The sequence below is a fragment of the Artemia franciscana genome, chromosome 15 (genome assembly GCF_032884065.1).
Source record: "Artemia franciscana chromosome 15, ASM3288406v1, whole genome shotgun sequence".
NCBI lineage: Eukaryota > Metazoa > Arthropoda > Branchiopoda > Anostraca > Artemiidae > Artemia > Artemia franciscana.
Genome location: NC_088877.1, coordinates 13539073 through 13562523, shown reverse-complemented (window position 1 = coordinate 13562523; position 23451 = coordinate 13539073). Strand labels below are relative to the sequence as shown.

At 36.2% G+C, this 23451-nt stretch overlaps 1 protein-coding gene across 1 annotated transcript in view; it reads left to right on the top strand.

The window, feature by feature from the left end:
- The window catches only part of LOC136036533 (cGMP-inhibited 3',5'-cyclic phosphodiesterase 3A-like), a 266516-nt gene that overhangs the window by 200280 nt on the left and 42785 nt on the right, over nt 1-23451 (top strand). The window contains exons 16-17 of the mRNA XM_065718837.1: nt 11611-11778; nt 21133-21314. Coding sequence (XP_065574909.1) covers nt 11611-11778; nt 21133-21314 — 350 coding nt within the window. The remainder of the gene's footprint in view (nt 1-11610; nt 11779-21132; nt 21315-23451) is intronic.

Genomic DNA, 23451 nt, shown 5'->3' with positions numbered 1-23451 from the left:
AATTTGTGTCACATGGCTTTGGGGAAAAGGGGGCATAGGAGGGGGCTTTTTGCCTTCAAATTTTTTTGGTCACTTAAAAAGGGCTTTAGAAATTTTTAATTTCTGTTTGAATGCACCCTCTTCCGATCTTCTAGGACCATTAGTTCCATAGGATCACCCCTGAAAAAAATGTAATAAATATGTGTCCATGAAACTCTCTTCCGGCAAAAAAAAACAAAATTCTACATTTTTGCAAATAGGAGATTGAAATTTCTATAGTAGCGCTCCCTGATACGCTGAATGTGGTGGTACAATTTTCATTAAGGTTCTTTGAATTTTTTGGCCCCCTCCCCTTTTCGAAAATCAGGCAATTTTTCTCAGGCTTTAACCTTTTGCGTTTTTCATTTTTGGTTTTGTTTTTTGACCTTTCATGTAGCTATATTTACTTTCAAGTAGCAATTGCTCTTTTGGTTTATTGGTTTATTTTTGGCTTAAAGCATCGCAGATATCAAAATAAAAATTCTTTTTGTCCCCTTGACCCATCTTAGGCCTATTCATACCTGAAAACCGAGATTTTTCCAGATTTGTCTTTTAGTTGATCCAAATTATGAAATTTTTTGGGCTTTACCATATTTTTGCCTGTGTTGCCACGTCGAAACCAGTTAGTTAAATTTGACAACATTTCGTCGTGAAAAATTGAATTATTAAGAACCTGTTGATTCAAAAAGACAATTTTTTCTTCAAATGAAAGCTACACCTTCTTAATCTGTTATGTTTTATCGTATTTATTATTTATTTTTTACCCACGTTTCTTTTTTTGAGTTTAGTGCTTGGTACTACCAAAAACTGCACAAGTGTATATGGAGGTCTTTTTCATTAAAATTGTAGCACCAGTTTTTCCTAACTTCCTTAGGTATATACGTTGTATGAGTTTCCACTTAACCAGTTCAAATTATCAGATTTTTTTACTGTCCTTAGTAATATATAAACTGATATATCATAAAAAAAGATGATGAATAAGTTTTGTACTGCGATAATTATTTTCAGCAGTTGATTCCCCCGAATTCGTACTCACACCTTTATGTGATTTAAATTCATATTCAAACCTAAATAACTCTCTTTCATGGAAGCTTCTTCAGAAATGGGAATCACTTGTTAACGATTCTGTTGCTTTCTTGCAAGACTCATCCTATTCTTTCTATCTCCATTTTTATTCCACAGGGCATTTTGTATTGCTAGACAAGTTATTTGACTAGCTTTCCTATTGATTTTTGTTGAGAGAAGAGAAGGAGGGATATACAAGTTTAGATTCTCTTTTTTGGAAAACAAATAGAGTTAAAAACCACTTCCCATTTTTATCAAATTCTTTTGATTAATGGTGTTTTTTCCTCTGGGAAGTGATATCAGCATGTAGATATTATCTTGGGTAATGTTCTTCAACTAAAAAAGAGAAATATATTATTATTTTTTATTTATAATTATTTTTTTTCAGTAATTCTTGACGATATCGATTAATTATTAAATGGCATTTTTTTTGTTATCTATTCAGATGTAGAGAGAAGTCGTTTTTATCATAGGAATTAAAAAAATAACACGTTTTTTTTAATGAAACTAAGGAGCAACATTAACACTTGAAACGAACAGAAATTACTCCGTATATGAAAGGGGCTTTTCCTCCTCAACGGCCCGCTCTTTACGCTAAAGTTTGACTCTTTCTCTTAACTCTATTTTTAAAACAGTAAGAAACTTTAGCGTGAAGAGCGGGCCGCTGAGGAGGAAAAGCCCCTTTCATATACGGAGTAATTTCTGCTCGTTTTAAGTTTAATGTTGCCCCTTACTTTCATTTAAAAAACTTTATTTTATTTAATTTCTGGACGGTTTTGAATTAATGCATGTTTTGATCTTGGCTCTCCGCACATAAATAATTAAAACGAAATTTGCATATTAATTAATTGCAATTAATCTGAAGATTTCGAGAAAAAAGCGAGGGAGGAAGCCTAGTTGCCCTCCAATTGTTTGATTACCTAAAAAAGCAACTAGAACTTTTAATTTTTTACAAACATTTTCATTGGTAAAAATATACACAAGTTACGAATTAATTTACGTAACGAACTTCAATATTTGTATGTTTTTATTGCGTGTATGAGGGGGTTCAACCCTCGTCGATACCTCGCTCTTCACCCTAAAGCTTAAATTTTGTTTCAATTCCTTAAGAATGACATCTGAATCACAAAGGTCGTAGAATAAATAGTTGAAATTACTAAAAATACTTAAGCGTAAAGAGTGAGGTATAACGAGGAGGTAAACCCCTCATATGCGTAATAATTTTTGTTCGTTTTAAGTTTTTATGCTGCTCCTTACTTTCAGTAGAAAAAAACTTTTCATATTTATTTTTTCATTGTTTTTGAAAATAACGCTAGGAAACCCTGCGCCCCTTCATTGAAATTCTCTTCCCCCATGACAAGTTTCTCCATGGAAATATCCTCCCACGTAACCCCCCTCAAATCTCCCCCCTAAACAAAAAAAAATCCCCCTGAAAACGTCTGTACATTTCCCAGTAACCATTACTATATGTAAACACAGTTCAAAGTTTGTAACTTGCAGCCCCTCCCACGGGGACTGCGGGGAGTAAGTCGTCCCTAAAGACATAGTTATTAGGTTTCTCGACTATGGTGAATAAAATGGCTAGTCTAGGTGCCCTCCAATTTTTTTTGTCACTTAAACAGGGCACTTTAAATTCCGTTAAAATGAGCCTTATTGCGACAATCTAGGACCACTCGGTCGACACGATCACCCCTGGGAAAAAAAAAAAAAATTAACACGCATCCGTGATCTGTCTTCTGGCAAAAAATGCGAAATTCCACATTTTTGTAGATAGGAGCTTGAAACTTCTATAACAAGGTTCTCTGATACGCTGAATCTGATGGTGTGATTTTCGTTAAGATGGTATTACTTTTAGGGGGTGTTTCCCCCTATTTTCTGAAATGAGGCAAATTTTCTCAGGCTCTTAACTTTTGATGGGTATAACTGATCTTGATGAAACCTAAATATTTCAAATCAGCATCAAAATGTGACTCTTTTGATGTAACTATTGGTATCAAAATTCAATTTTTTAGAGTTTCGGTTACTATTGAGCCGGGTCGCTCCTTGCTACAGTTCGTTACCACGAACTGTTTGATAGCTTTGAAGATTACTTTAAGATGTAAACTGATTTTTTTTTTTGCGTGTGTTTGTGTGTGTCCTACAGGAATTAAAAAGAAATTATGAACTTATTTAGAGCTCACGGAGACGAAGAGGGCCAGGAGTAGTAATATTTATTTTGGAATCAGAGGCTGTAATTTATAGCTATTTCTGTAAGATAGAAAAAATAAAGTTATATACCAGAGGCAACGCTATAGCTTCGCCTATAGTAAACCGCCTATAAGGTTCCTATAGGGTTCCTATGTTTTATTATTATTGTCATTTTTTCCCCAGAGCCAATTCATATGAAAGGGGTCGTCCTATAGACTTTAGAGGGGGATCATTTAAATGAAAATCGGAAATTTTAGTGACCTTTTTAAGAATCAGATGTTATCGGAGGGCAATTAACCCCCAACCCCCACACGCCCCTTTCCCAAAAATATTTGATCATATAACAAAAGCTCTGGGGTCAACACAAATCCCCAAGGCCCAGGGGCAGGCGTTGTAAGTTCTACCCTGTGGGCATATATGGTACTTATAGAAGGGATGCTCGTATAAAGTTCAGAGAGAGCTCATTTGATTGGGAATTGAAAGTTCTAGCTCAGAGATCTCAGGGTAACTAGCCCCCCCCCACACACACACATACCCTTTCCCCCAAACCAATCTGATAAAAATTTCGAAATAGCCCTTTTGTTAAAAATAAATCAAAAATCAGATAATAAAAACTCCGGGGTAGATACAACCCCCCAGGGCCCGTGGGCCGGTGTTTTAAGTATACCCTGAGGGTATATACGGTTTTATAGAAGGGATTCTCGTATAAACTTCAGAGATACCTCATTTGATTCGAAATCGAAAATTCTAGCACACTTTTTAAGAGTCAAAAGAGATCGGAGGGCAAGTAGCCCGCCACATACTTTTCCCCCAAAGTTTGATGTAGCCATTTAAAAAAAGTTCATGTATCAAAAGCTCCGGGATCGACACCCGCCCCAGGGGCCCGAGGGTAGGTGTAGTAAGTTATGCCCTGGGGGCATATTTGGTACTTATATAAGGGATGCTCGTATAAACTTCACAGAGGGCTCATTTGGTTAGAGATTGAAAGTTCTAGTTCACTTTTTGAGAGTCGAAAGAGATCGAGAGGATCTAGCCTTCCCCCCACACCCTTTTTTCCCAATCCCATCTGATAAAAATTTTGACATAGCCATTTTGTTAAAAATAGTTCAAACATCAAATGTAAAACACCAGGGTCAACATAAACCCCCAGAGCCCGGGGTCAAGTATTTTCAATTATGCCCTAACGGCATGTAGGGTTCTTATGTAAGTAGAGATCGTATAAACTTCAGAAATTGTTCATTTGATCGGAAATTGAAAGTTCCATTTATCTTTTTAGGAGTCAAAAGGTATTGGAGGGTACTTACCCCACCCCTCTCCCCACAAACACACACACCCTCTTTTCCCCAAATGTATCTGATCAAGATTTGAGATTGCCAGTTTGTTTGAAATATTCCATTGATTACCTACCAAAAACTTCGAGGTCAACATACCCCCTCCCCCTAGAGCCCGAGGGAAGTGTTGTAACTTATGCCCTTGGGGCATATAAAGTTTTATGGTAGAAGTGGTCGAATAAACTTCGGACAGGATTCAAATGATTAGAAATTAAAAGTTACAATTCCATTTTTAAGAGTCACCAAAAACTTCGAGGTCAACATACCCCCTCCCCCTAGAGCCCGAGGGAAGTGTTGTAACTTATGCCCTTGGGGCATATAAAGTGTTATGATAGAAGTGGTCGAATAAACTTAGGACAGGATTCAAATGATTAGAAATCAAAAGTTGCAATTCCATTTTTAAGAGTCAAAGTGATCCGATGGCAACTAGACCCCCCCCCCCCCCCCCGCAAACCCTCTTTTCACGAAATATGTCCAAAATTTTATATATAGCCATTTTTTATATAGCCATTTTGTTCAAACTAGACCTAAACTTATATAATCAGGGATAACACAGTCTTCCAGAACCAGGGGACAAGTGATGTAAATTATGCCCTGGGGCATATAAAGCTCTTATGGAAAAGATAGTGGTATAAATGTTTGAAGGGAGCTCATTCGATTGTAAGTCGGAATTTCTAGTGCCCTTTTAAAGAGTCAAAAGTGATTGAAGGGCAGCTAGTCCCCCCCTCCAAGGCCACTTTTTCCCCAAATGCATCTGATCAAAATTTTTAACATCCATTTTGTTAAAATAGTTTAAAGATCAAATAACAAAAACTCAGGGGTCAATACAACCCTACAAAGCCCGAGGAAAGTGTTGTAAGTTGTCCTGCGGGAGTCAAAAGTGATTTTAAGACAACTACCTCCCCCCTCCCCCACGCCCTTTTTCCCCAAATGCATCTGATAAACAACAAGCATTGCGACAAGTTGCGACAAGGATTGATGCTTACCGCTATTCGTAATAATAAATAAATAAAAATAAATAAAAAATTTGAGACAGGCATTTTGTTAAAAATATTTTAAACATCAGATAACAAAAACTCCAGGGTAGACACAGCCCCCCAGGGCCTGGGGACAGGCGTTGGAAGTTGTGCCATGGGGGCATATATGGTTCTTATGGAAGGGATGCTCGTATAAACTTCAGATGGGGCTTATTTGATTGGAAATTGAAAGTTCTAGTTACTTTTTTATGATTCAATGGAGATAGTAGGGAATCTACCTTTTCCCCTGCCACACACACACACACATACCATCTTTTCCGAAATGCATCCGATGAAAATATTGAGATAAACAGTTTGTTTGAAATAGACCAACGATCAGATAAGAAAACTCCGGGGTCAACATACCCCTCCCTGAGTCCAGGTAAGGGTAGTAACTTATGCCCTGGGTCATATAAGGTTTCTGTGGAAGAGATGGTAGTAGAAACTTTGGAGGGGGCTCAAATGATTACAAATTGACAGTTTTAATTCCCTTTTTAATAGTCAAAAGTGACCCGATGGCAGCTAGCCCACCTCCCAACCCTCTTTTTCCCTAATGTATCCAATCAAATTTTTTGTATAGCCGCTTTGTTCAAAAAGATAATGTGACAAAAACTCAAGGAGTAACACAGCACCCCAGAACCCAGGGTCAAGTGTTGTAAATTGCGCCCTGGAAGCATATTGAGTTTTATGCAAGGGATGGTCATAAAAACTTCGGAGGGGGCTCATTCGACTCTAAATCGGAATTGCTCAGAATCCGTTAATCGAATTTAAATTAACCATCATAGCAAATATAAAGATAACAGGTGCAAATATGAATGAATTAATAAACCTTCAGTACCGTCAATATTGTGTTATGATGTTCTCCCCCCACCTAGAGGTACTTCATATGCAAGGGGTGGCGTCATAATCTCCGGAGAGGTCTCATTCAATTGGAAATGAAAAGTTCTATTGCCGTTTTTAACAGTCAAGTGTGATTGTACGGCATCAAGCCCCCCTCCCCTTCCACGCCCTATTCTCCCCGAATGTATCCGATAAAATTTTTAGATTGTCATTGTGTCCAAAGTAGTCCAAAGGTGAAGTACTTAAAATTATGCTTCTGGGGTTGACAAAATTTTCCACTACCTCCAATGCATGGGCTGTGAGTCATACAAGCTGTCCATTGTTCACATGTAAGGTTTTTATTGAATGGGTAATCGTTTAGACTTCAACAAGACTCATTCGATTTAAATCGAAAGTTTAAGCTCCATTTTTGAAAGTCGAGAGTTATTAAATAGTATGCAACCCCTCCCCCACGCCCTTTTCTTCTAAATACTTTTGATCAAAACTTTGAGTTAGACATTTTGTTCAAAATCGTTCGAATGTCCAGTAGCTATGATTCCAGGTTCGAACCCCCCCCCCCCCCGCTCTGGGGAAAAGGGCTGTAAGCTATACTTGCAGCCCAGCGTTTACATATAAAGCTTTTATGGAAGGCTTGGTTGTATACACTTTGGAGGAAGTTCATTCGATTGGAAATCGAAATTTATTGTGTTCTTTTTAATAATTGCAACTGATCAGAGAGTAAAAAGTCCCCCCCCCCTTGTGCCTTTTTCTCCAAATATATCTTATCAAAGTTTTGAAATAGCTATTTTGTTCAAAATAGTCCAATATTCAAATTACTATAACTGAGGGGTTGAGAAATCCTCCATAGCCCCCGGGGTAAGGATTGTAACTTACGTAATTTGCCCATTATTAGAATAAAAGGTTTCTGTTTCAGGAGTGGTCGTATTAAGTTACGAGGGGGCTCACTCGATCGGAACCTTAAGATTTTTTTAAGAGCCAAAAGTGATCAGTAGGCAACTAGCCCACGCCCCACTTTCCCAAAGGGCATCCACCAGTCAAATTTTTGAATAGCTATTTTATTAAAATAGGTTTGAGGCCAAATAACTATGCTTCCCGGGTTGACCCCCCCTCCCCCCTGCAGCTTCGAAGTGATTTACTGCCAACTTTCATTTACGGTGCAAGGGCTGTAAGTTTGTAAGTTCCTTATTGTTACTTTGAGACTTCGTTTGCTGTGATACCTTCTTTACTTTGATGATTTCTTTACGTCCTTACTTTGCTACTTTGATATTGTTACTTTGATTAAAGTTTGATGTTGCAAAGAAGCTTGATTTTGAAATGAAGAATTTGTTAAAAACTTGAAACTTTTTACAATCAAAAACGAAAAAAAGACTAATTAAAAACAAAATTTCCCAAAAAGAAGTTTTTCAAAGAAAAATAACAGCCATATCAAACAGTTCGTGGTAACTAACTGTAGTAAGGAGCGACCCGGCTCAATAGTGACCAAATTAAAAAAAAATGAAATTTTTATACTAATAGCTACATCAAAAGAGTCGCATTTTTATGCTGGTGTTAAATATATAAGTTTCATCAAGTTTAGTTTTACCCATCAAAAGTTACGAGCCTGAGAAAATTTGCCTTATTTTGAAAAATGGTGGAAACAACCCCTAAAAGTCATAGAATCTTAACGAAAATCACACCATCAGATTCAGCGTATCAGAGAAGCGTATAGTGAAGGTTTCAAGCTCCTATCTACAAAAATGTGGAATTTTGCATTTTTTGCCAGAAGGAAGCATGTATTTTTTGCCAGAGGAAAGATCACGGATGCGTGTTTATTTGTTTGTTTTTTTTTCCAGGGGTGATCGTATCGACCCAGTGGTCCTAGAATCTTGCGAGTGGGCTCATTCTAACGAAAATGACAAGTTCTTGTGCCCTTTTTCAGTGACCAAAAAATTGGATGGCACCTAGGCCCCCTCCCACACTAATTATTTTCCCAAAGTCACCGGATCAAAATTCTGAGATAGCCATTTTATTCAGCGTAGTCGAAAAACCTTATAACTATGTCTTTGGGGACGACTTACTCCCCCACAGTCCCCATGGGAGGGGCTACAAGTTATAAACTTTGACCAGTGCTTACATATAGCAATGGTTATTTGGAAGTGTACAGACATTTTCAGGGGGATTTTTAGGTTGGTGGGGGGGGGGCTTGAGAAGAAGGGGATATGTTGGGAACTTTTCTTGGAGGAATCGGTCATGGGGGAAGAAAATTTTAATGAAGGGAGCGCAGGATTTTCCAGCATTATTTAAAAAAAATCAATAAAAAAATAAATATGAAAAGTTTTTTCAATTGAAACTAAGGAGAAGCATTAAAACTGAAAGCGAACAGAAATTATTACGCATATGATGGGCTTACCTCCTCCTAATACCCCGCTCTTTACGCTAAAGTATTCTTAGTAATTTCAATTATTTATTCTACGGCTTTTGTGATTCAGGGGTCATTCTCAAGAAATTGGGACAAAATTTAAATTAAGACACTCACTCTTATCACCTTTCTTATGATTCAACTAGCTGTAGATGGCCACCTATTTGGTGGGGGCGCTTCGCGCCTTCCCCGTTCCCCTCGCGCGCGCAAGTTGTTACGCGCCGTTGTAGTTGTGTCCCTGTGTCCCACCTGTGAATATATATATATATATATATATATATATATATATATATATATATATATATATATATATATATATATATATATATATATATATATATATATATATATATATATAGATTGTCACATACATAGATTGTCAGGTTTACCGACTCTTGAACATGCAACATATAATTGTCCATGGTAAAAACAATCCGTATTCAGATCTATACCTCATTATTCTAATGATTGCCCTTGAGCTTTGTTGATGGTGATTGCTAATCAAACATTTCCTGTTTCCTGTCGTCATTTATATATCCCCCCTGTGCCCTCCGGCGTCCCCGTTGTACTTGTGTCCCTGTGTCCCGGTCGTCATTTATATTCTCTGTGCCCCGGTCGTCACTTGTGTCCCGGTGTCCCGGTCTGTAATTTTCTCTTTGAGTGTCCCGGTCATTATTCCCTGTGTCATTTGTGTCCCGGTTGTCCATGGGAAAAACAATTCGTATTCAGATCTATACCTCATTATTCTAATGATTGCCCTTGAGCTTTGTTGATGATGATTGCTAATCGAACATTCCCTGTTTCCCGGTCGTCATTTATATATCCCCCCTGTGCCCCCGGCGTCCCCGTTGTAGTTGTGTCCCTGTATCCCAATCGTTATTTGTGTCCCGGTGTCCCAGTCTGTAATTTCTCTTTGAGTGTCCCGGTCGTAATTTATATTTCCTGTGTCCCAGTGTCCCGGTCGTCATTTGTGTCCCGGTGTCCCGGTCAGTAATTTCGTCAGTCGACAAACCTGACGTGAGTCGACAAACAACTTCATGACGGCATAATGCTGAATCCTTATAATGACGTCAGTCGACAAACTCGCATGACGTCAGTCAACACACAAACAACTTATTTTTATACATATAGATAGACTAAGGTTTTCCTAAAATCGTTAGGTACTTCCCCTTTGTCAAAAATCATATTCGTAATCTTCAATAACTTACTTCTAACCTCGGAGCCATCATGTTTAAGAAAAACATTTACCACACTATCAGCACATGGAGCCTTATTATTTTTTAATCCTTTTAGTACTGCCGCTAATTCTTCCTTCATGTCCAAGGTATCACAAGCTTTTTCATTTTCCTCTATATCTTTTTCTACGACTCTATCTCGGTCTAACACATTCTCGAAATTATCCGTCCATCTTTCTTTAACACTTTCCTAATCACTAGTTGTGGTCCCGTTTCTATCTTTAACCGGGACAAGTCCGTATTGATTACTCCCTCTCAATTTATTAACATGCCAGTACAATATTTTGCTATTATGCCGTCTAGCTGCATCTTCCAGATCCTCGGCAATTTTATCCATGGCCTCCACTCCACACCTCCTTAGTCCGTATTCTAATCCGTATTCTAATTCTTTTTCCACTTTCTTAACATTCCTTTTGTTATGATCTATCTCTCAGATAATTCTATTACAAACTTCTTTCCTCTCTATTAAACATAAAGCTTTTTCACTAATATTCCTAGATACAGTCCTAACTTTCTTCCCTAAGGCACCATCAGCAACTTAACAAATTGTTCTTCTAAAATTATTCCAACCGTCTTCCACGTTTTCAAATTTTAAACTCTCAAGTTTAGTTTTCAACTGTTCCTGGAAAGTTCCCGAGAGGTAGCTACCCTCCTCAAATTTCAGCTTTAAACTAACCCTAGAAACTACTAGGTGGTGATCTTTACTTCTCCTATATACTCTAGTATCTTTTATTGATCCTGCCAGTCTTCGGTTTACTATAACAAAATCAACAATGTTCGATCAACATTGTACTAAATAAATCGCTGAATTATTAACGGTGCTGTTCGTATCAGCTTCTCATGGCGTCTGGCCATTAAAGAATAAAGAATAAAGAGAAGAAAGGTTTTTGAAATTTTCTCTTCAACAACTCAAAGTTTTAATATGATGAATCCCTTGTTGTAAGCTCAGTGATAATTGCTCTATGTTGGAATACAATAATCATAAGTTTGCCCCGTTTAACGAATATCTCTACGATGTTTTGAGAGTCTGGTCTGGAAAATCGTATTTTCGAAGCACCCTCATTTACCACTTCTTCTATGTTTTGAAGTAAATCTTCATTTAAGTGGCTACCATGCTCAAGATTCACGGATAGGTGCAGAGTAACAACAAATCAACATAATTTTTTTCAGGGTCTCCGTGTTTCTGCTTGCAGGACAAAATGGAATTTTAAGGACGGTTTCTGCCATGACCATCCCCAGAAAATCTTCTGACCTCTTAGAGGTTGGGACCCTGTGTCTTTATGTTAGTAATTAAGATTCCCTTCCCCTCCCCCCTCCTCATCACTCCTGAATCATTCCTGAATCAGCAGTAAATGGCGATTTTTCTTTTTAGGTTTTTTCTTTCAGCGTTTTCAAAACGCTGTTTTTTAATTTTTGGGTACTGTGGGCCATGGTTTGTTCATTGGCGATCACTTTTGTTCATACCGTACTTAGTTGAATGTTCTCTTTCGTATCAACGACTTAAGCTATTTTGCTTCCAGGTGATGAAGAGATGGCACTAGGTCTCCCGATCTCTCCGTATATGGACCGACGGAATCCACAACTGGCTCGCCTTCAAGAATCATTCATAAATCATCTGGTTGCCCCACTTTGTAACGCTTATGCGGCTGCTGGTCTTCTTCCTGGTACTTGGGATGATTCGCCAGATGGTATTTAATTAGATTTCTGTTTATTTTATTTTTTAAGCCCGTATTTTTATCTGTATGCTGGTAGCAATCAAGCGTGTTCTAATTCTGAAAAACTGGTGACCTAGTTTGAAACACAGAAAAGATTTTGGCTTTTTTTTAGCTGGATATATAAAGAACGAGCCCGTGGGAATCAGGCAGCAGAGTCACTCAAATATGTTATCATTCCAAAATATCATCATCTTTTTTTGTAAAAAGATTATATTTTATTTAAATATTATGTTTAGCTGATCACAAATGGAATAGATATAGCAATTTCCTTTTCAAATGGGCCCTTAAACAGCTCTATTCAATATTCCAGTGCCACGCGAAAAAAAGGAAAAATAGAGGAGATATCGATACTACCCATGCAAAAAAGTTATTTTCCTTGTTGTTCATGCTAGGGGCTATAATTATTCTATTTATGATTTTGGGAAATGTCTATTCCAGTGGTTTACTTTCAGCTTCGACCTGACACCATTTTTGAGGAATTTCAGACTATTTTTTGAAATTCCAATAACTTTATTTTTTGAAATTCCCATAACTTTATTTTCGAAATAACATTTTACTATTGAGATTAATCGAGATAATAATTGTGATTCCTGAATCAGCTACAAATGTCAATTTTTCTTGCTAGCCACTTTTTCTTTTAAACTTTTTTTTAATGCTTACTGATGGCCGTGGTTTGTAGGTTGAAAGTTTACTAGGTTGCAGCTACCACCGCAACTATGATAGCTTTACTGATAAGTAAGGCAAATTTCAGAAGCTATACTGTTGGTATTTGCTTCTGCAGTTATAACTGCTTTCTAAAATTTCATAGATAGAATTCGCTGCCCAAAATTCTACAGCAAGACTGAGCTGCAATTTTGCAGCATAAACTGCTGCCTAACGCAAAGTTTTGCGTGGTGTGCCCTTTGATTTCTTTCTTCTCCTTCTGATGTCGAGTTTCGCAACGAAAGTAAAAAGTTTCTTCGAAAGCATTAGGCACTAAGATACTTCCGATATACTCAGTGGCTGATATATAATTGATGTATGTGGGGGGGGGGGTACCAATGCAGCTTAGGCTTCCTCATTGGTATTTCCTGTCACTGCTATAATTGGTGCACATTTTGATCTTCAAGGGATGGCACGTTCCGCAAACCCTTCCCCCTTGTATCCACACTAGATGTACCGCTATTAATGAATAACTCTATACGCCTATTTTGAATAAAAAATAATTATTTTTTCCTATCCTCATTAAATAAACTAACATTGTCTTCGTAAATTTTGTACAAAAAGGATGTTTTGGCAAACATATATTTGCTGGAAAATGCATGAAACTGCTAAATTACGTTTTCACGTTTTCATAAGGAGCAGAAAATTGAACAATCTTCTAAAAAGTAGTGGAAACGAAACTTAAATACAATAAAACTTGTTCCGCTATTAATCTTTAGTGGGCGTGCGCTTTCCCTGTTGTCTTATATTTCGTTTTTTTTCAACTTCCTATTTTCTTCTTTCTTTGCTTTTGTTGTGAACTTCTTGATGACTATATTCATATTCTGATTTTTTTGAGTTCTTTAACTTTTGTGTTTTTTCTCCATTTTTTGCGAAAAAGTGAGTTTGGGAATTTCGCTTCTCAGCCGTAAATGTCTCTTAATAAATCCCATTTAATATAAGGTATTTCAAATACATTTGGATGTCTGTCTCCAGCCATAAGAAAGAGTTGTAAATTGACATGTAGCACAGTAAATCAAGGCAAAATATTAAACGTCAATAATAAAATTGATCATAACTTTTAATGTTAATTTAATTAAAGTCATAGTTATTTCTTCAAGCCCATATTGTCAGTTTTATGAAGATTAAATAATTGTATGCTAGTAGTATTAACAAAACCACGGTTCATAGGATTCTTGTTTGATCTAAGATTAATGGCTAATACATTCCCCTTAGTAACAACTTTTAATTAGTTTCTTGTAGTGCTCTTAAGGAAATAAAAATTAAAATCAGTTTTGCAAGAAGGGCAGCCAGCTTTGTTAATGATTCCTATTTTTTGTAATCTTATCACATATTTACTTACTTACTTAGGTCTCCTGTCGGGTGCTACTTGGCGTAAAGTTTGACGCCTGCCTACTTCATCCACTTCGGTCTATTGCAAGAGTTTGCGCTTGACTCGATCTGATATTTGCCATCGTCAAAACTCGAATACGCTGTCGGACCATCGTTTCTTTGGTCGCCCGTGAGGTCACTTCCAACCGGCTTTGATAGGGTCAAAGTCGAAGATCGTCTTTGCGGGCAAGTGCGGGGGTATTCGAAGTAGATGTCCAAATCACCATAAGGCACGCTCGGCTGCGGGGGTAGAAAATCGGGACTGCTTGGTGAGATACAGCAGCTTGTCGTTACTCACGAAGTTGACCACCGTAGACACATAGTTAAATTAATTAAATAGTATCACATAGTTAAATTAAATTAAGGATAAAGGATGAGGATTCTCCTGAGCCATTGCTGGTGCCCAGGGCTCCCGAATCGATTTTTCAGTTGTTGGGTCTTTTTTATAGGAACAAGTAGCAAGCTTGTCGCCCAATCTTGTTGCGGCGGGGATCGAACCCCGGGCCCTATGTTGCCAAGCAGAGCATAGTTAAATTAACTGTATCAATAATAGATAGTTCAGTTGAAAATCGATTTAGAGCTCCGTTGCTATGTAACAGTTGTATGATAATTGGATGATTCAGTTGTCGAATTGCTAAAGTATTCACTAGTCATTTCGTTGCATGAAATAATTTTGCAAGAGTATTAGTCAGTAATTGAGTTGTGTTATAAAATCGATCGGTTCAGTTGCCAAATCAATGTGTTCGTTAACCTATAGTGACAAAAGTAGTTTTGCAGAAGAGGAGCAAATGTTACAGGGAAGCCGTAATCTTTAAATTAATAATTAAAAAAAACGAGAAGTATTAATTTTGTCAATACTTTGTGTGTTTTGGTGTTTGGATGTTGTGTTTGGATTTGCGAATAATGGAATAACTCAATTTCTAGACCAATCGGTTCCTTATTTATTTTTATCTATGGTGCAACTTAGGGTGCGCAGGAATGTGAATCATGGCGGGTGGCCACCACTGTAGGAAGGGGAACGACTAAAAAATATTTTTGTCTTTTTTTAGAAGAAAATCGTACGGACGACTTTTAGAAATGTTTTCTCTAAGTTTTTTTTTAAACTCCTTTAGCAATTCTAATCACTACGGTTATTCTGATACTGCGTAAGGTCAAATTTGTCTTCCAAGCAATTTAATAACCGTAACTTTTTGCTGCACTTATTAAATTTTATACTGCATCAAAATCGCTCATGCTATATATCAAGCATGATCTTAGAAAGTCTACCATGGCTTCAATTAGCCATCTTTAAAAAAATTTGATGGGATGGATCAAGCATGATCTTTGAAAGTCTACAATGGGTACAGCAGCCATCTTACAAGAAAAAATAATGAAATGCAATGCAATGGAGCAAGCATGATATTTAAAATTCTACAATGGGTACAATTGGCCATCTTTAAAAAAAACATGCAGGATCAAGCATGATTTTTGAAAGTGTACAATGGATACAGCAGCCATCTCAAAAGAAAATTAAACTGCAATGGGGCTAGCATGATTATAGAAAGTCTATAATGGCTACAATTAACCATCTTTAAAAACAAATTAAAATGCAGTGGAGCCAGCATGATCTTTGAAAGTCTACAGAGGGTGCAATTAGCCATCTTAAAAAAATATATATATAAAATGCAATGGATAAAGCATGATTTTTGAAAGTCTACAATGGGTACAGCAGCCATCTGAAAAGAAAAAAGAAAAGAAAATGTAATGGATCAAGCATGATCTTTGAAAGTCTACAATGGGTAAAAGTGTACAATTAGCCATCTTCAAAAAAACATAAATTGCAATGGATCAAGCATGATATTAGAAAGTCTACAATGGGTACAGCAGCCATCTTAACAGAATAAAATAAAACTACAATGGAGCAAGCATGATCTTAGAAAGTTTACAATTAGCCATCTTTAAGAGAAAAATAAAATAAAATGCAACGGATCAAGCATGATCTTTAAAAGTCTACTTTGAGCATGTACAACAGCCATCTTTAAAAAAATGCAATAGATCAAGCATGATCTTTGAAAGTTTACAATGGGTACAGCAGTCATCTTAAAAGAAAAAAAGTAACTGCAAAGGAGTAAGCATGATCTTTGAAAGTCTACAATGAGTTAGGCAACCATATTAAAGGAAAAAATAAAATAAAATGCTATAGATCAAGCATGATCTTTCAAAGCTACGATGGCTTCAGCAGCCATCTTAAAAAAATGGTATGGATCAAGCATAATCTTTGACAGTCTACTATGGATACAGCAGCCATCTTAAAGGAAAAAAAAATGAATTGTCATGGAGCAGGCATGGTATTTGAAAGTCTAAAATGGGTACAATTGGCCATCTTAAAAAAAATGCAATGTATCAAGCATGATTTTTGAAAGTCTACAATGGCTTCAATTAGCCATCTTTAAAAAAATAAAAATGCAATGGATCAAGCATGATCTTTGAAAGTCTACAATGGGTACAATTAGTCATCTTAAAAAAAATAAAATGCAGTGGATCAAGCATGATTTTTGAAAGTCTACAATGGGTACAATTAGTCATCTTAAAAAAAAAAAATGCAGTGGATCAAGCATGATATTTAAAATTCTACAATGGGTACAATTGGCCATCTTAAATAAAATATAAAATACAATGTATCAAGCATGATTTTTGAAAGTGTACAATGGATACAGCAGCCATCTTAAAAGAAAAAAATAAAATGCAATGGATCAAGCATGATCCTTGAAAGTCTACAATGGGTGCAGCAGCCATCTTGAAAGAAAAAAAATTAAAATGCAATGGATCAAGCATGATCTTTGAAAGTCTACAATGGGTACAGCAGCCATCTTAAAAGAAAAAAAAATTGAAATGCAATGGATCAAGCATGATCTTTGAAAGTCTACAATGGGTACATCAGCCATCTTAAAAGAAAAAAAAAATTAAAATGCGATGGATCAAGCATGATCTTTAAATGTCTGCAATGAGTACGTACGGCAGCCATTTTAAAAGAAAATAAGAGCTAAGAGCTATGACGAGGTCGAAAGAGCTACGAGCCACGAGCTCATATGGCATGAGCTCTTGCAAAATTTTAAGAATCAAAGCTTAACGTAAAAGGAAAATCAGAAACTTAATGCGGGTCGGGATTTAAAATAAGAGCTCTGAGACACGAGGTGCTTCTGAATATCAAAATTCATTAAGATCCGATCACTGACTCTTAAGCTAAAAATACCTCATTTTTTCTAATTTTTCCTCTTCCTTCAGTCCCCCAGATGATCAAATTGGGGGGAAAACAACTTTATCAAGTCAATTTGTGCAGGTCCCTGACACGCCTAACAATTTTTATCGTCCTAGCACGTCCAGAAGCGCCGAACTCGTCCAAGCACTGGACCACCCTAACTCCCCCAGAGAGAGTGCTTTCATTCCGGTTACGTCAATCACGTATCTACGACCTTTGATTATTCTACCCACCAAGTTTCATCCCGATCTCTTCACTCTAAGCGTTTCCCAAGATTCCCCCCCCCCTCCCCGCCAACTCCCCCTTATGTCACCACATCTGGTCGGGATTTGAAATAAGAGCTCTGAGACGTGAGTTGCTTCTAAATGTCAAATTAAAAATACCACACGAACGGTCACCCGTTGTTAAGTTAAAAATACCTCAATTTTTCTAGTTTTTACGAATTAACACCCCCTCCAACTCCTTCAAAGAGAGCGGATTCAGTCCGGTTATGTCAATCACGTATGCAGGACTTTTGCATATTCTTCCCACCAAGTTTCATCCTGATATCCCCACTCTAAGTGTTTTCCAAGATTTTAGCCCCCCCCCCAAACTCCCCCCAGTGTCACCAGATCTGGCCGGGATTAAAAACGAGAGCTCCGAGTTACGAGATCCTTCTAAAAATAAAATTTCAATTAGATCTGATCACTCCTCCGTAAGTTAAAAATACCTCATTTTTTCTATTTTTTTAGAACTAACCCTCCCCCAACTCACGCAAAGAGGACGAATCCGTTCCATTTATGTCAATCTCGTATCTAGGAGTTATGCTTATTTTTCATACCAAGTTTCATCCCGATCCCTCCACTCTAAGCGTTTTCCAAGATTTGAGGTTCCCCCCTCCAACTCCCCCGAACGTCACCAGATCCAGTCAGGATTTAAAATAAGAGCTCAGAGACACGATATCCTTCTAAATATCAAATTTCATTAAGATCCGATCACCCGTTCGTAATTTAAAATGCCTCATTTTTTTCTAATTCTTCCGAATTAACCATCCCCCCACTCTCCCCAGATGGTCGAATCGGGAAAAGACTATTTCGAATTTAATATGGTCTGGTCCCTGATATGCCTGCCAAATTTCATCGTCCTAGCTTATCTGGTAGTGCCTAAATTAGCAAAACCGGGACCGACCGATAGAATTTGCGATCGCTTTATGCCACAATGTATTTACCAAATATTTTAAATATAAAATGCAATGGATCAAACATTATCTTTGAAAGTCTACAATGGGTGCATCAGCCATCTTGAAAAAAAAAATACTATGGATCAAGCTTGATCTTTAAAAGTCTACAATGAGTACGCACAGCAGCCATCTTAAAAGAAAAAAAAAGAAAATGCAATGGATCAAACATGAACTTTGAAAGTCTACAATTAGCCATCTTAAAAAAAACATAAATTGCAATGGATCAAGCATGATATTTGAAAGTCTACAATGGGTACAGTATCTTAAAAGAATAAAAAAAACTGCAATGAAGCAAGCATGATCTTAGAAAGTCTACAATCAGCCATCTTTTTAAAAAAAAATGCAGTGGATCAAGCATGATCTTTGAAAGTCTACAATGGTTGTAGCAGCCATCTTAGAAGAAAAAAATAAATAAAATACAACGGATCAAGGATGATCTTTGGAAGTCTACAATGGGTACAGCAGCCATCTTTAAAGAAAGAACGAAACTGCAATGGAGCAAGCATGATCTTAGAAAGTCTAAAATTAGCCATCCTTAAAAAAAAACAATGGATCAAACATGATCTTTGAAAGTCTACAATGGGTACAGAGCCATCTTAAGAGAAAAATAAAATAAAATGCAATGGATCAAGCATGATCTTTAAAAGTCTACAATGAGTACGTACAGTAGCCATCTTAAAAGAAAAAAAAAGAAAATGCAATGGATCAAACATGAACTTTGAAAGTCTAAAATTAGCCATCTTCAAAAAACATAAATTGCAATGGATCAAGCATGATTTTTGAAAGTATACACTGGGTGCAGCAGCCATCTTAAAAAAAATAAAATTTAAAATGCTATGGATCAATCATGATCTTTGAAAGCTACGATGGCTTCAGCAGCTATCTTAAAAAAAGAAAATGCTATGGACCAGAAATGATCTTTGGAAGTCTTCAATGGCTACAGCAACCATCTTTTAAAAAAATATTATGGATCAAGCATGATCTTTGAAAGTCTAATATGACTGCAGCAGTCATCTTAAAAAAAAGAAAAAATTAAAATACAATGGATTGAACATGATTTTTAAATGTCCACAATGGCTATGGCAGCAATCTTAAAAAAAGGAAGCATTTTTTTAAACTCAAGGCGGGGTAAATTTTATTGCGCATTACCTTATGTGTCAAATAATGAAAATGACCAGTCGAATTTATTTTATGCCATATTCACCTTCCAGTTAATATTCCACTGTTTTGTGTTACTCCTACTCTTATCATAACTCAAGAATGGTCTTTGTCAACTCAAAGAAAGTTATTGTTAGTTTTTCTTTTGTTTTTAAAGAAGCCTTAATGGGATGCTTGTGTGTGTGGGATTGTGACCGAAAACGGCATTCACAAGTAAATTTGCTCGTACTTTCTGTTGTTTAACTGGATCGAAAATTACCTTCACGATCAAATGCAGATATTTCGAAAAAATATTACACTAGTTTTCCCCCAAAATTAAAGAAACTTCAATAGGCTCTAACAGTATACTAAAAAGATAAAAAGTACTGTTTGTCGGAACTTCCCGGTATAATAATTAAATTGAATTTGTTGCTTATTATCATTATTTCCTTTTTTGGTAAATATAGTTCAGTTAATTAGTAATGGCTCACATTTTAATCAATGTCGTTGTGCATAAAAATAAAGATGTTTTTGTCTTTCTACCCAAGTTTAGCTAGACATAACAATTTTATTTTTTAATTGCTCTTTGAATTCGTCACAGAGTTGTTTTTTTTTTTTTTTTTTTTTTCTTTCTACAATCGTTCAAGTACCTCTCCTGGCAGTACTTCGTCATCTGAGATTCCACTTTCTGATGATGAAACTTGAATCGTTTTGCTCTTAATAATAATAATAACAATAATAATGTGTTTGTATAATACTCGGCAAGGGCTGTGACAAAACGAATTTTTTTGTTTTTTGATTATGTTTTATAGTTAATCTTTCAAGTATATAATGCCTTTAATGTTTATGTTTGCTCTCCTTAGTGTCTACGCTTTTCTCTTACTACCCCTCAAAATGTGTGACTGGAAGTCTTTAGAATACACAAAGAATAAAACTTGTCTTTAGAAATACGGATTTTCATTAAAACAAAACAAAAACTGTTGATTATTGATCGGATTGGAGAATCTCACTGCTTGCCATGTAGAAACTGAAAAGTAACTATAGGAATCAGAGAAAAAAAAATCAGAATATATCACCAACAAGTTGTGGAATTTTAGTGTATCTTCAATTAGTTTTCCGCTTAATGGTCATGTTCCAACTGAATATTACAATAAAACAGGATGCAATAATAGATCTAACCCTATTATTGGCTGCAATTCTTTTAAGTGAAAGATGTTCTGAAGCTGCATTTAATCAGCAACTCTAATTCAGCCGTTTGAAGAAATTCTGGTGTAATGTCGCGTTATTCAGTCTTAACTGTTTAGGGTCATAAAAACCTCAGCATTTTTGACCATTTAGAGCGCTTTTTAGCCAATTAAATTGGGTACATTATAGAATGCATTAAAATATATACATTAAACATAGCACAATGTGGTGTCTTTTTTGGCTATATTTACTCCAGAAGTCGCTACTGCTCAAGGGAGGAGGCCATGCGACAATCATGTTTGAATAATAATCCCAGATATTCCAGGCACGGTTTTAGCTAATGTACTGTCACAAGTTCATTGATGATTGATTTAATTTGTTCAAAACCTGCATAATATATTCTTTGTCATTGTTGTTCATTTTTATTCAATCAATGCTTGAACAGAGTCATTCAGTTAGATATTCTGTTCTCCAGATATATCCCCTGAATCTACAGACAATCAGAATGGTGACGGTAGTGGCAACAGCGTATTCTCAAGTGGGACAGCTACGCCAACTTTGAGCACCATTCGTGGATCGCCAGCTGGAAGAAAGATATTTTGCCTTCAAAGTAAACATTTAGCTGATAATCATACGCGTTGGGTGGCTATAATCAAAGTAAGCTTTTGTTTTTTAGGTTTCAGCAATGACGGTGGTTTCGTTCTTTGTTTATTAACTTCGTATCTAATAGGCTGCTCAAATTGTTACATGAGGAAGTAGAGAAGCTAAAGTTTCCATTTTCACATATAAGCAAAAAAGCTAGCAGGCAAGCAGTAAAGTAACTGTATATGAGTAATATAATGATTAATAAATGAGTAATCTAAATTATAACTAAATTATCTAAATCTATGATTACTAAATTATTAGTTATAATGATTAATAAATGAGTAATATAAAGTAACTTTCTTTAATGAGTTGGTTCCGAATAATTTTGGAGATTTTTGAGTTATGTATCATACTTATTGTTTTCAAATGCAGATATAGTTGAAGTTTGGAGCTTTTGGTATTGTTTTTTCTCTCATCTCTGGGGTCGTGGAAAAACCTTTTTTTGTGTGTCTGCCCGTTCTTGCTAATAATCGAAGAAAAATCCGAACTTTCGATGAAAAACATCGATAAGACTCCTAGAAAATGTGACCATACTGCTGTATCACGCGCAGAGTTATTGCAGCACAGCATAATCCTTTGGATTATTGCAGCCCTTTTGTGTCACGACGCGTGATGCCCCTAACAGCTAAATTGTAAAAAAATGTTTTTAGCAGATTGAAAAGGAGCTGGAAGATATTGGAATGATATCGGCTTCAACTTTGTGTTAAGCATAGCTGTTTATTTATTTATTTTTTTCATAAAGAAGATTAGTTTTACTTTAAAAAAAAAAAAAGACTGATACTAAAAGACTTTTGTTTGAAAGTCCACGACCCATGGGTATATTTTGATCCAACTGACAAAAATAACACAATGCAAAGTCACCCCTGAAGAGAGAATAAATGTTGGATCACAGTTTCTTGCAGTATACATGGCTTTTTGTATACTATCAATATTAAAACTTTTTCCCAAAAAATAATTTATTTTTCAAAGAAAAGGAAAGAACTCCAGGAAACCAAAAATGAGCAGAAATAAAAACAAATAATCTACCAAGCGCAAAACTACCACAAATCACCGTCAATTAATAAATGAAACCCAAAAAGAACAGAAATTACGCTAAATAACTTAGTCAAACTCAAAACAAGCAGAAATTAACATGAGTAGGGCTGACAACCCCCTGGCTTCTCAAGACCAGAACATAACTTACAGTTTAGTGAAAAAAAAACAACATTTTAAATGTTTTAACTTTTTAACCTTAATAATTCAAAGATTTTTAAGACTTTAAAGAATATCAGCATATATATATTAAGCTGCCAATTCAAAATCATTCGTATTTTATTAATAAATTACAAATTATGTTCTGATCTTAAGAAGGTATGGGGTTGTCAGCTCTACTCATGTCAATTTTTGCTGCCTGTTTTGAGTTCGACTCGGTTATTTATTGTAATTTCTGTCCAAATTGCTCTTACCATCGAATAGATTGGAAACAAATGATAGGTTTTGTATATTGAGGCAAAGTAGCCTAACATTAGCTTGCAAATATGGTGTATTTTGAGGAGTTAAAACATCGTTTGGGCGTCAGGAATTGTAGAAGAACAAATAATTTTTTATAACTCTTAGACCATAATGCCATCTATACTTAAAACTGAATACTACTACTGCTAACAACTCATTGCAGCAGTAAGCCGCCTGACGCCACGAACTACGCCATGTATGAGAGCTAATACTATGTTACGTTGCCTCAAAACATAAAACCTATCATTTGTTCCAATCTATTCAATGGTAAGAGTAATTCGGTATTTGAAACAAATTTCTGTTAGCCAGTGCACACCAGAAACCAGTGCACACCAGACATTAGTGTCATCCCCTTCTCTCCTGCTTTTGAACTTGTTGCGAGATCTACGCCTAAAAGTCACTCAGCATGAAACAAATGAGAAAAAAAATATTTAGTAGCTTCCAATTCATATCAGAAACCAATAATAACTATATTCCTCACCAAGAGTTGAAGGAAAATCATCGTGAAAGCGTCTATTTTTCTAATAGACGATTGTTGACCGAAAAATAAGACCTATGCGAACGTTGATACTTTAGGACTGGAAAATTAAGACTAAATAAAATAGTAAACATTCTTAAGAACAATCAAGGATGGCTGGCAAGGATAGTGTTTTATCGC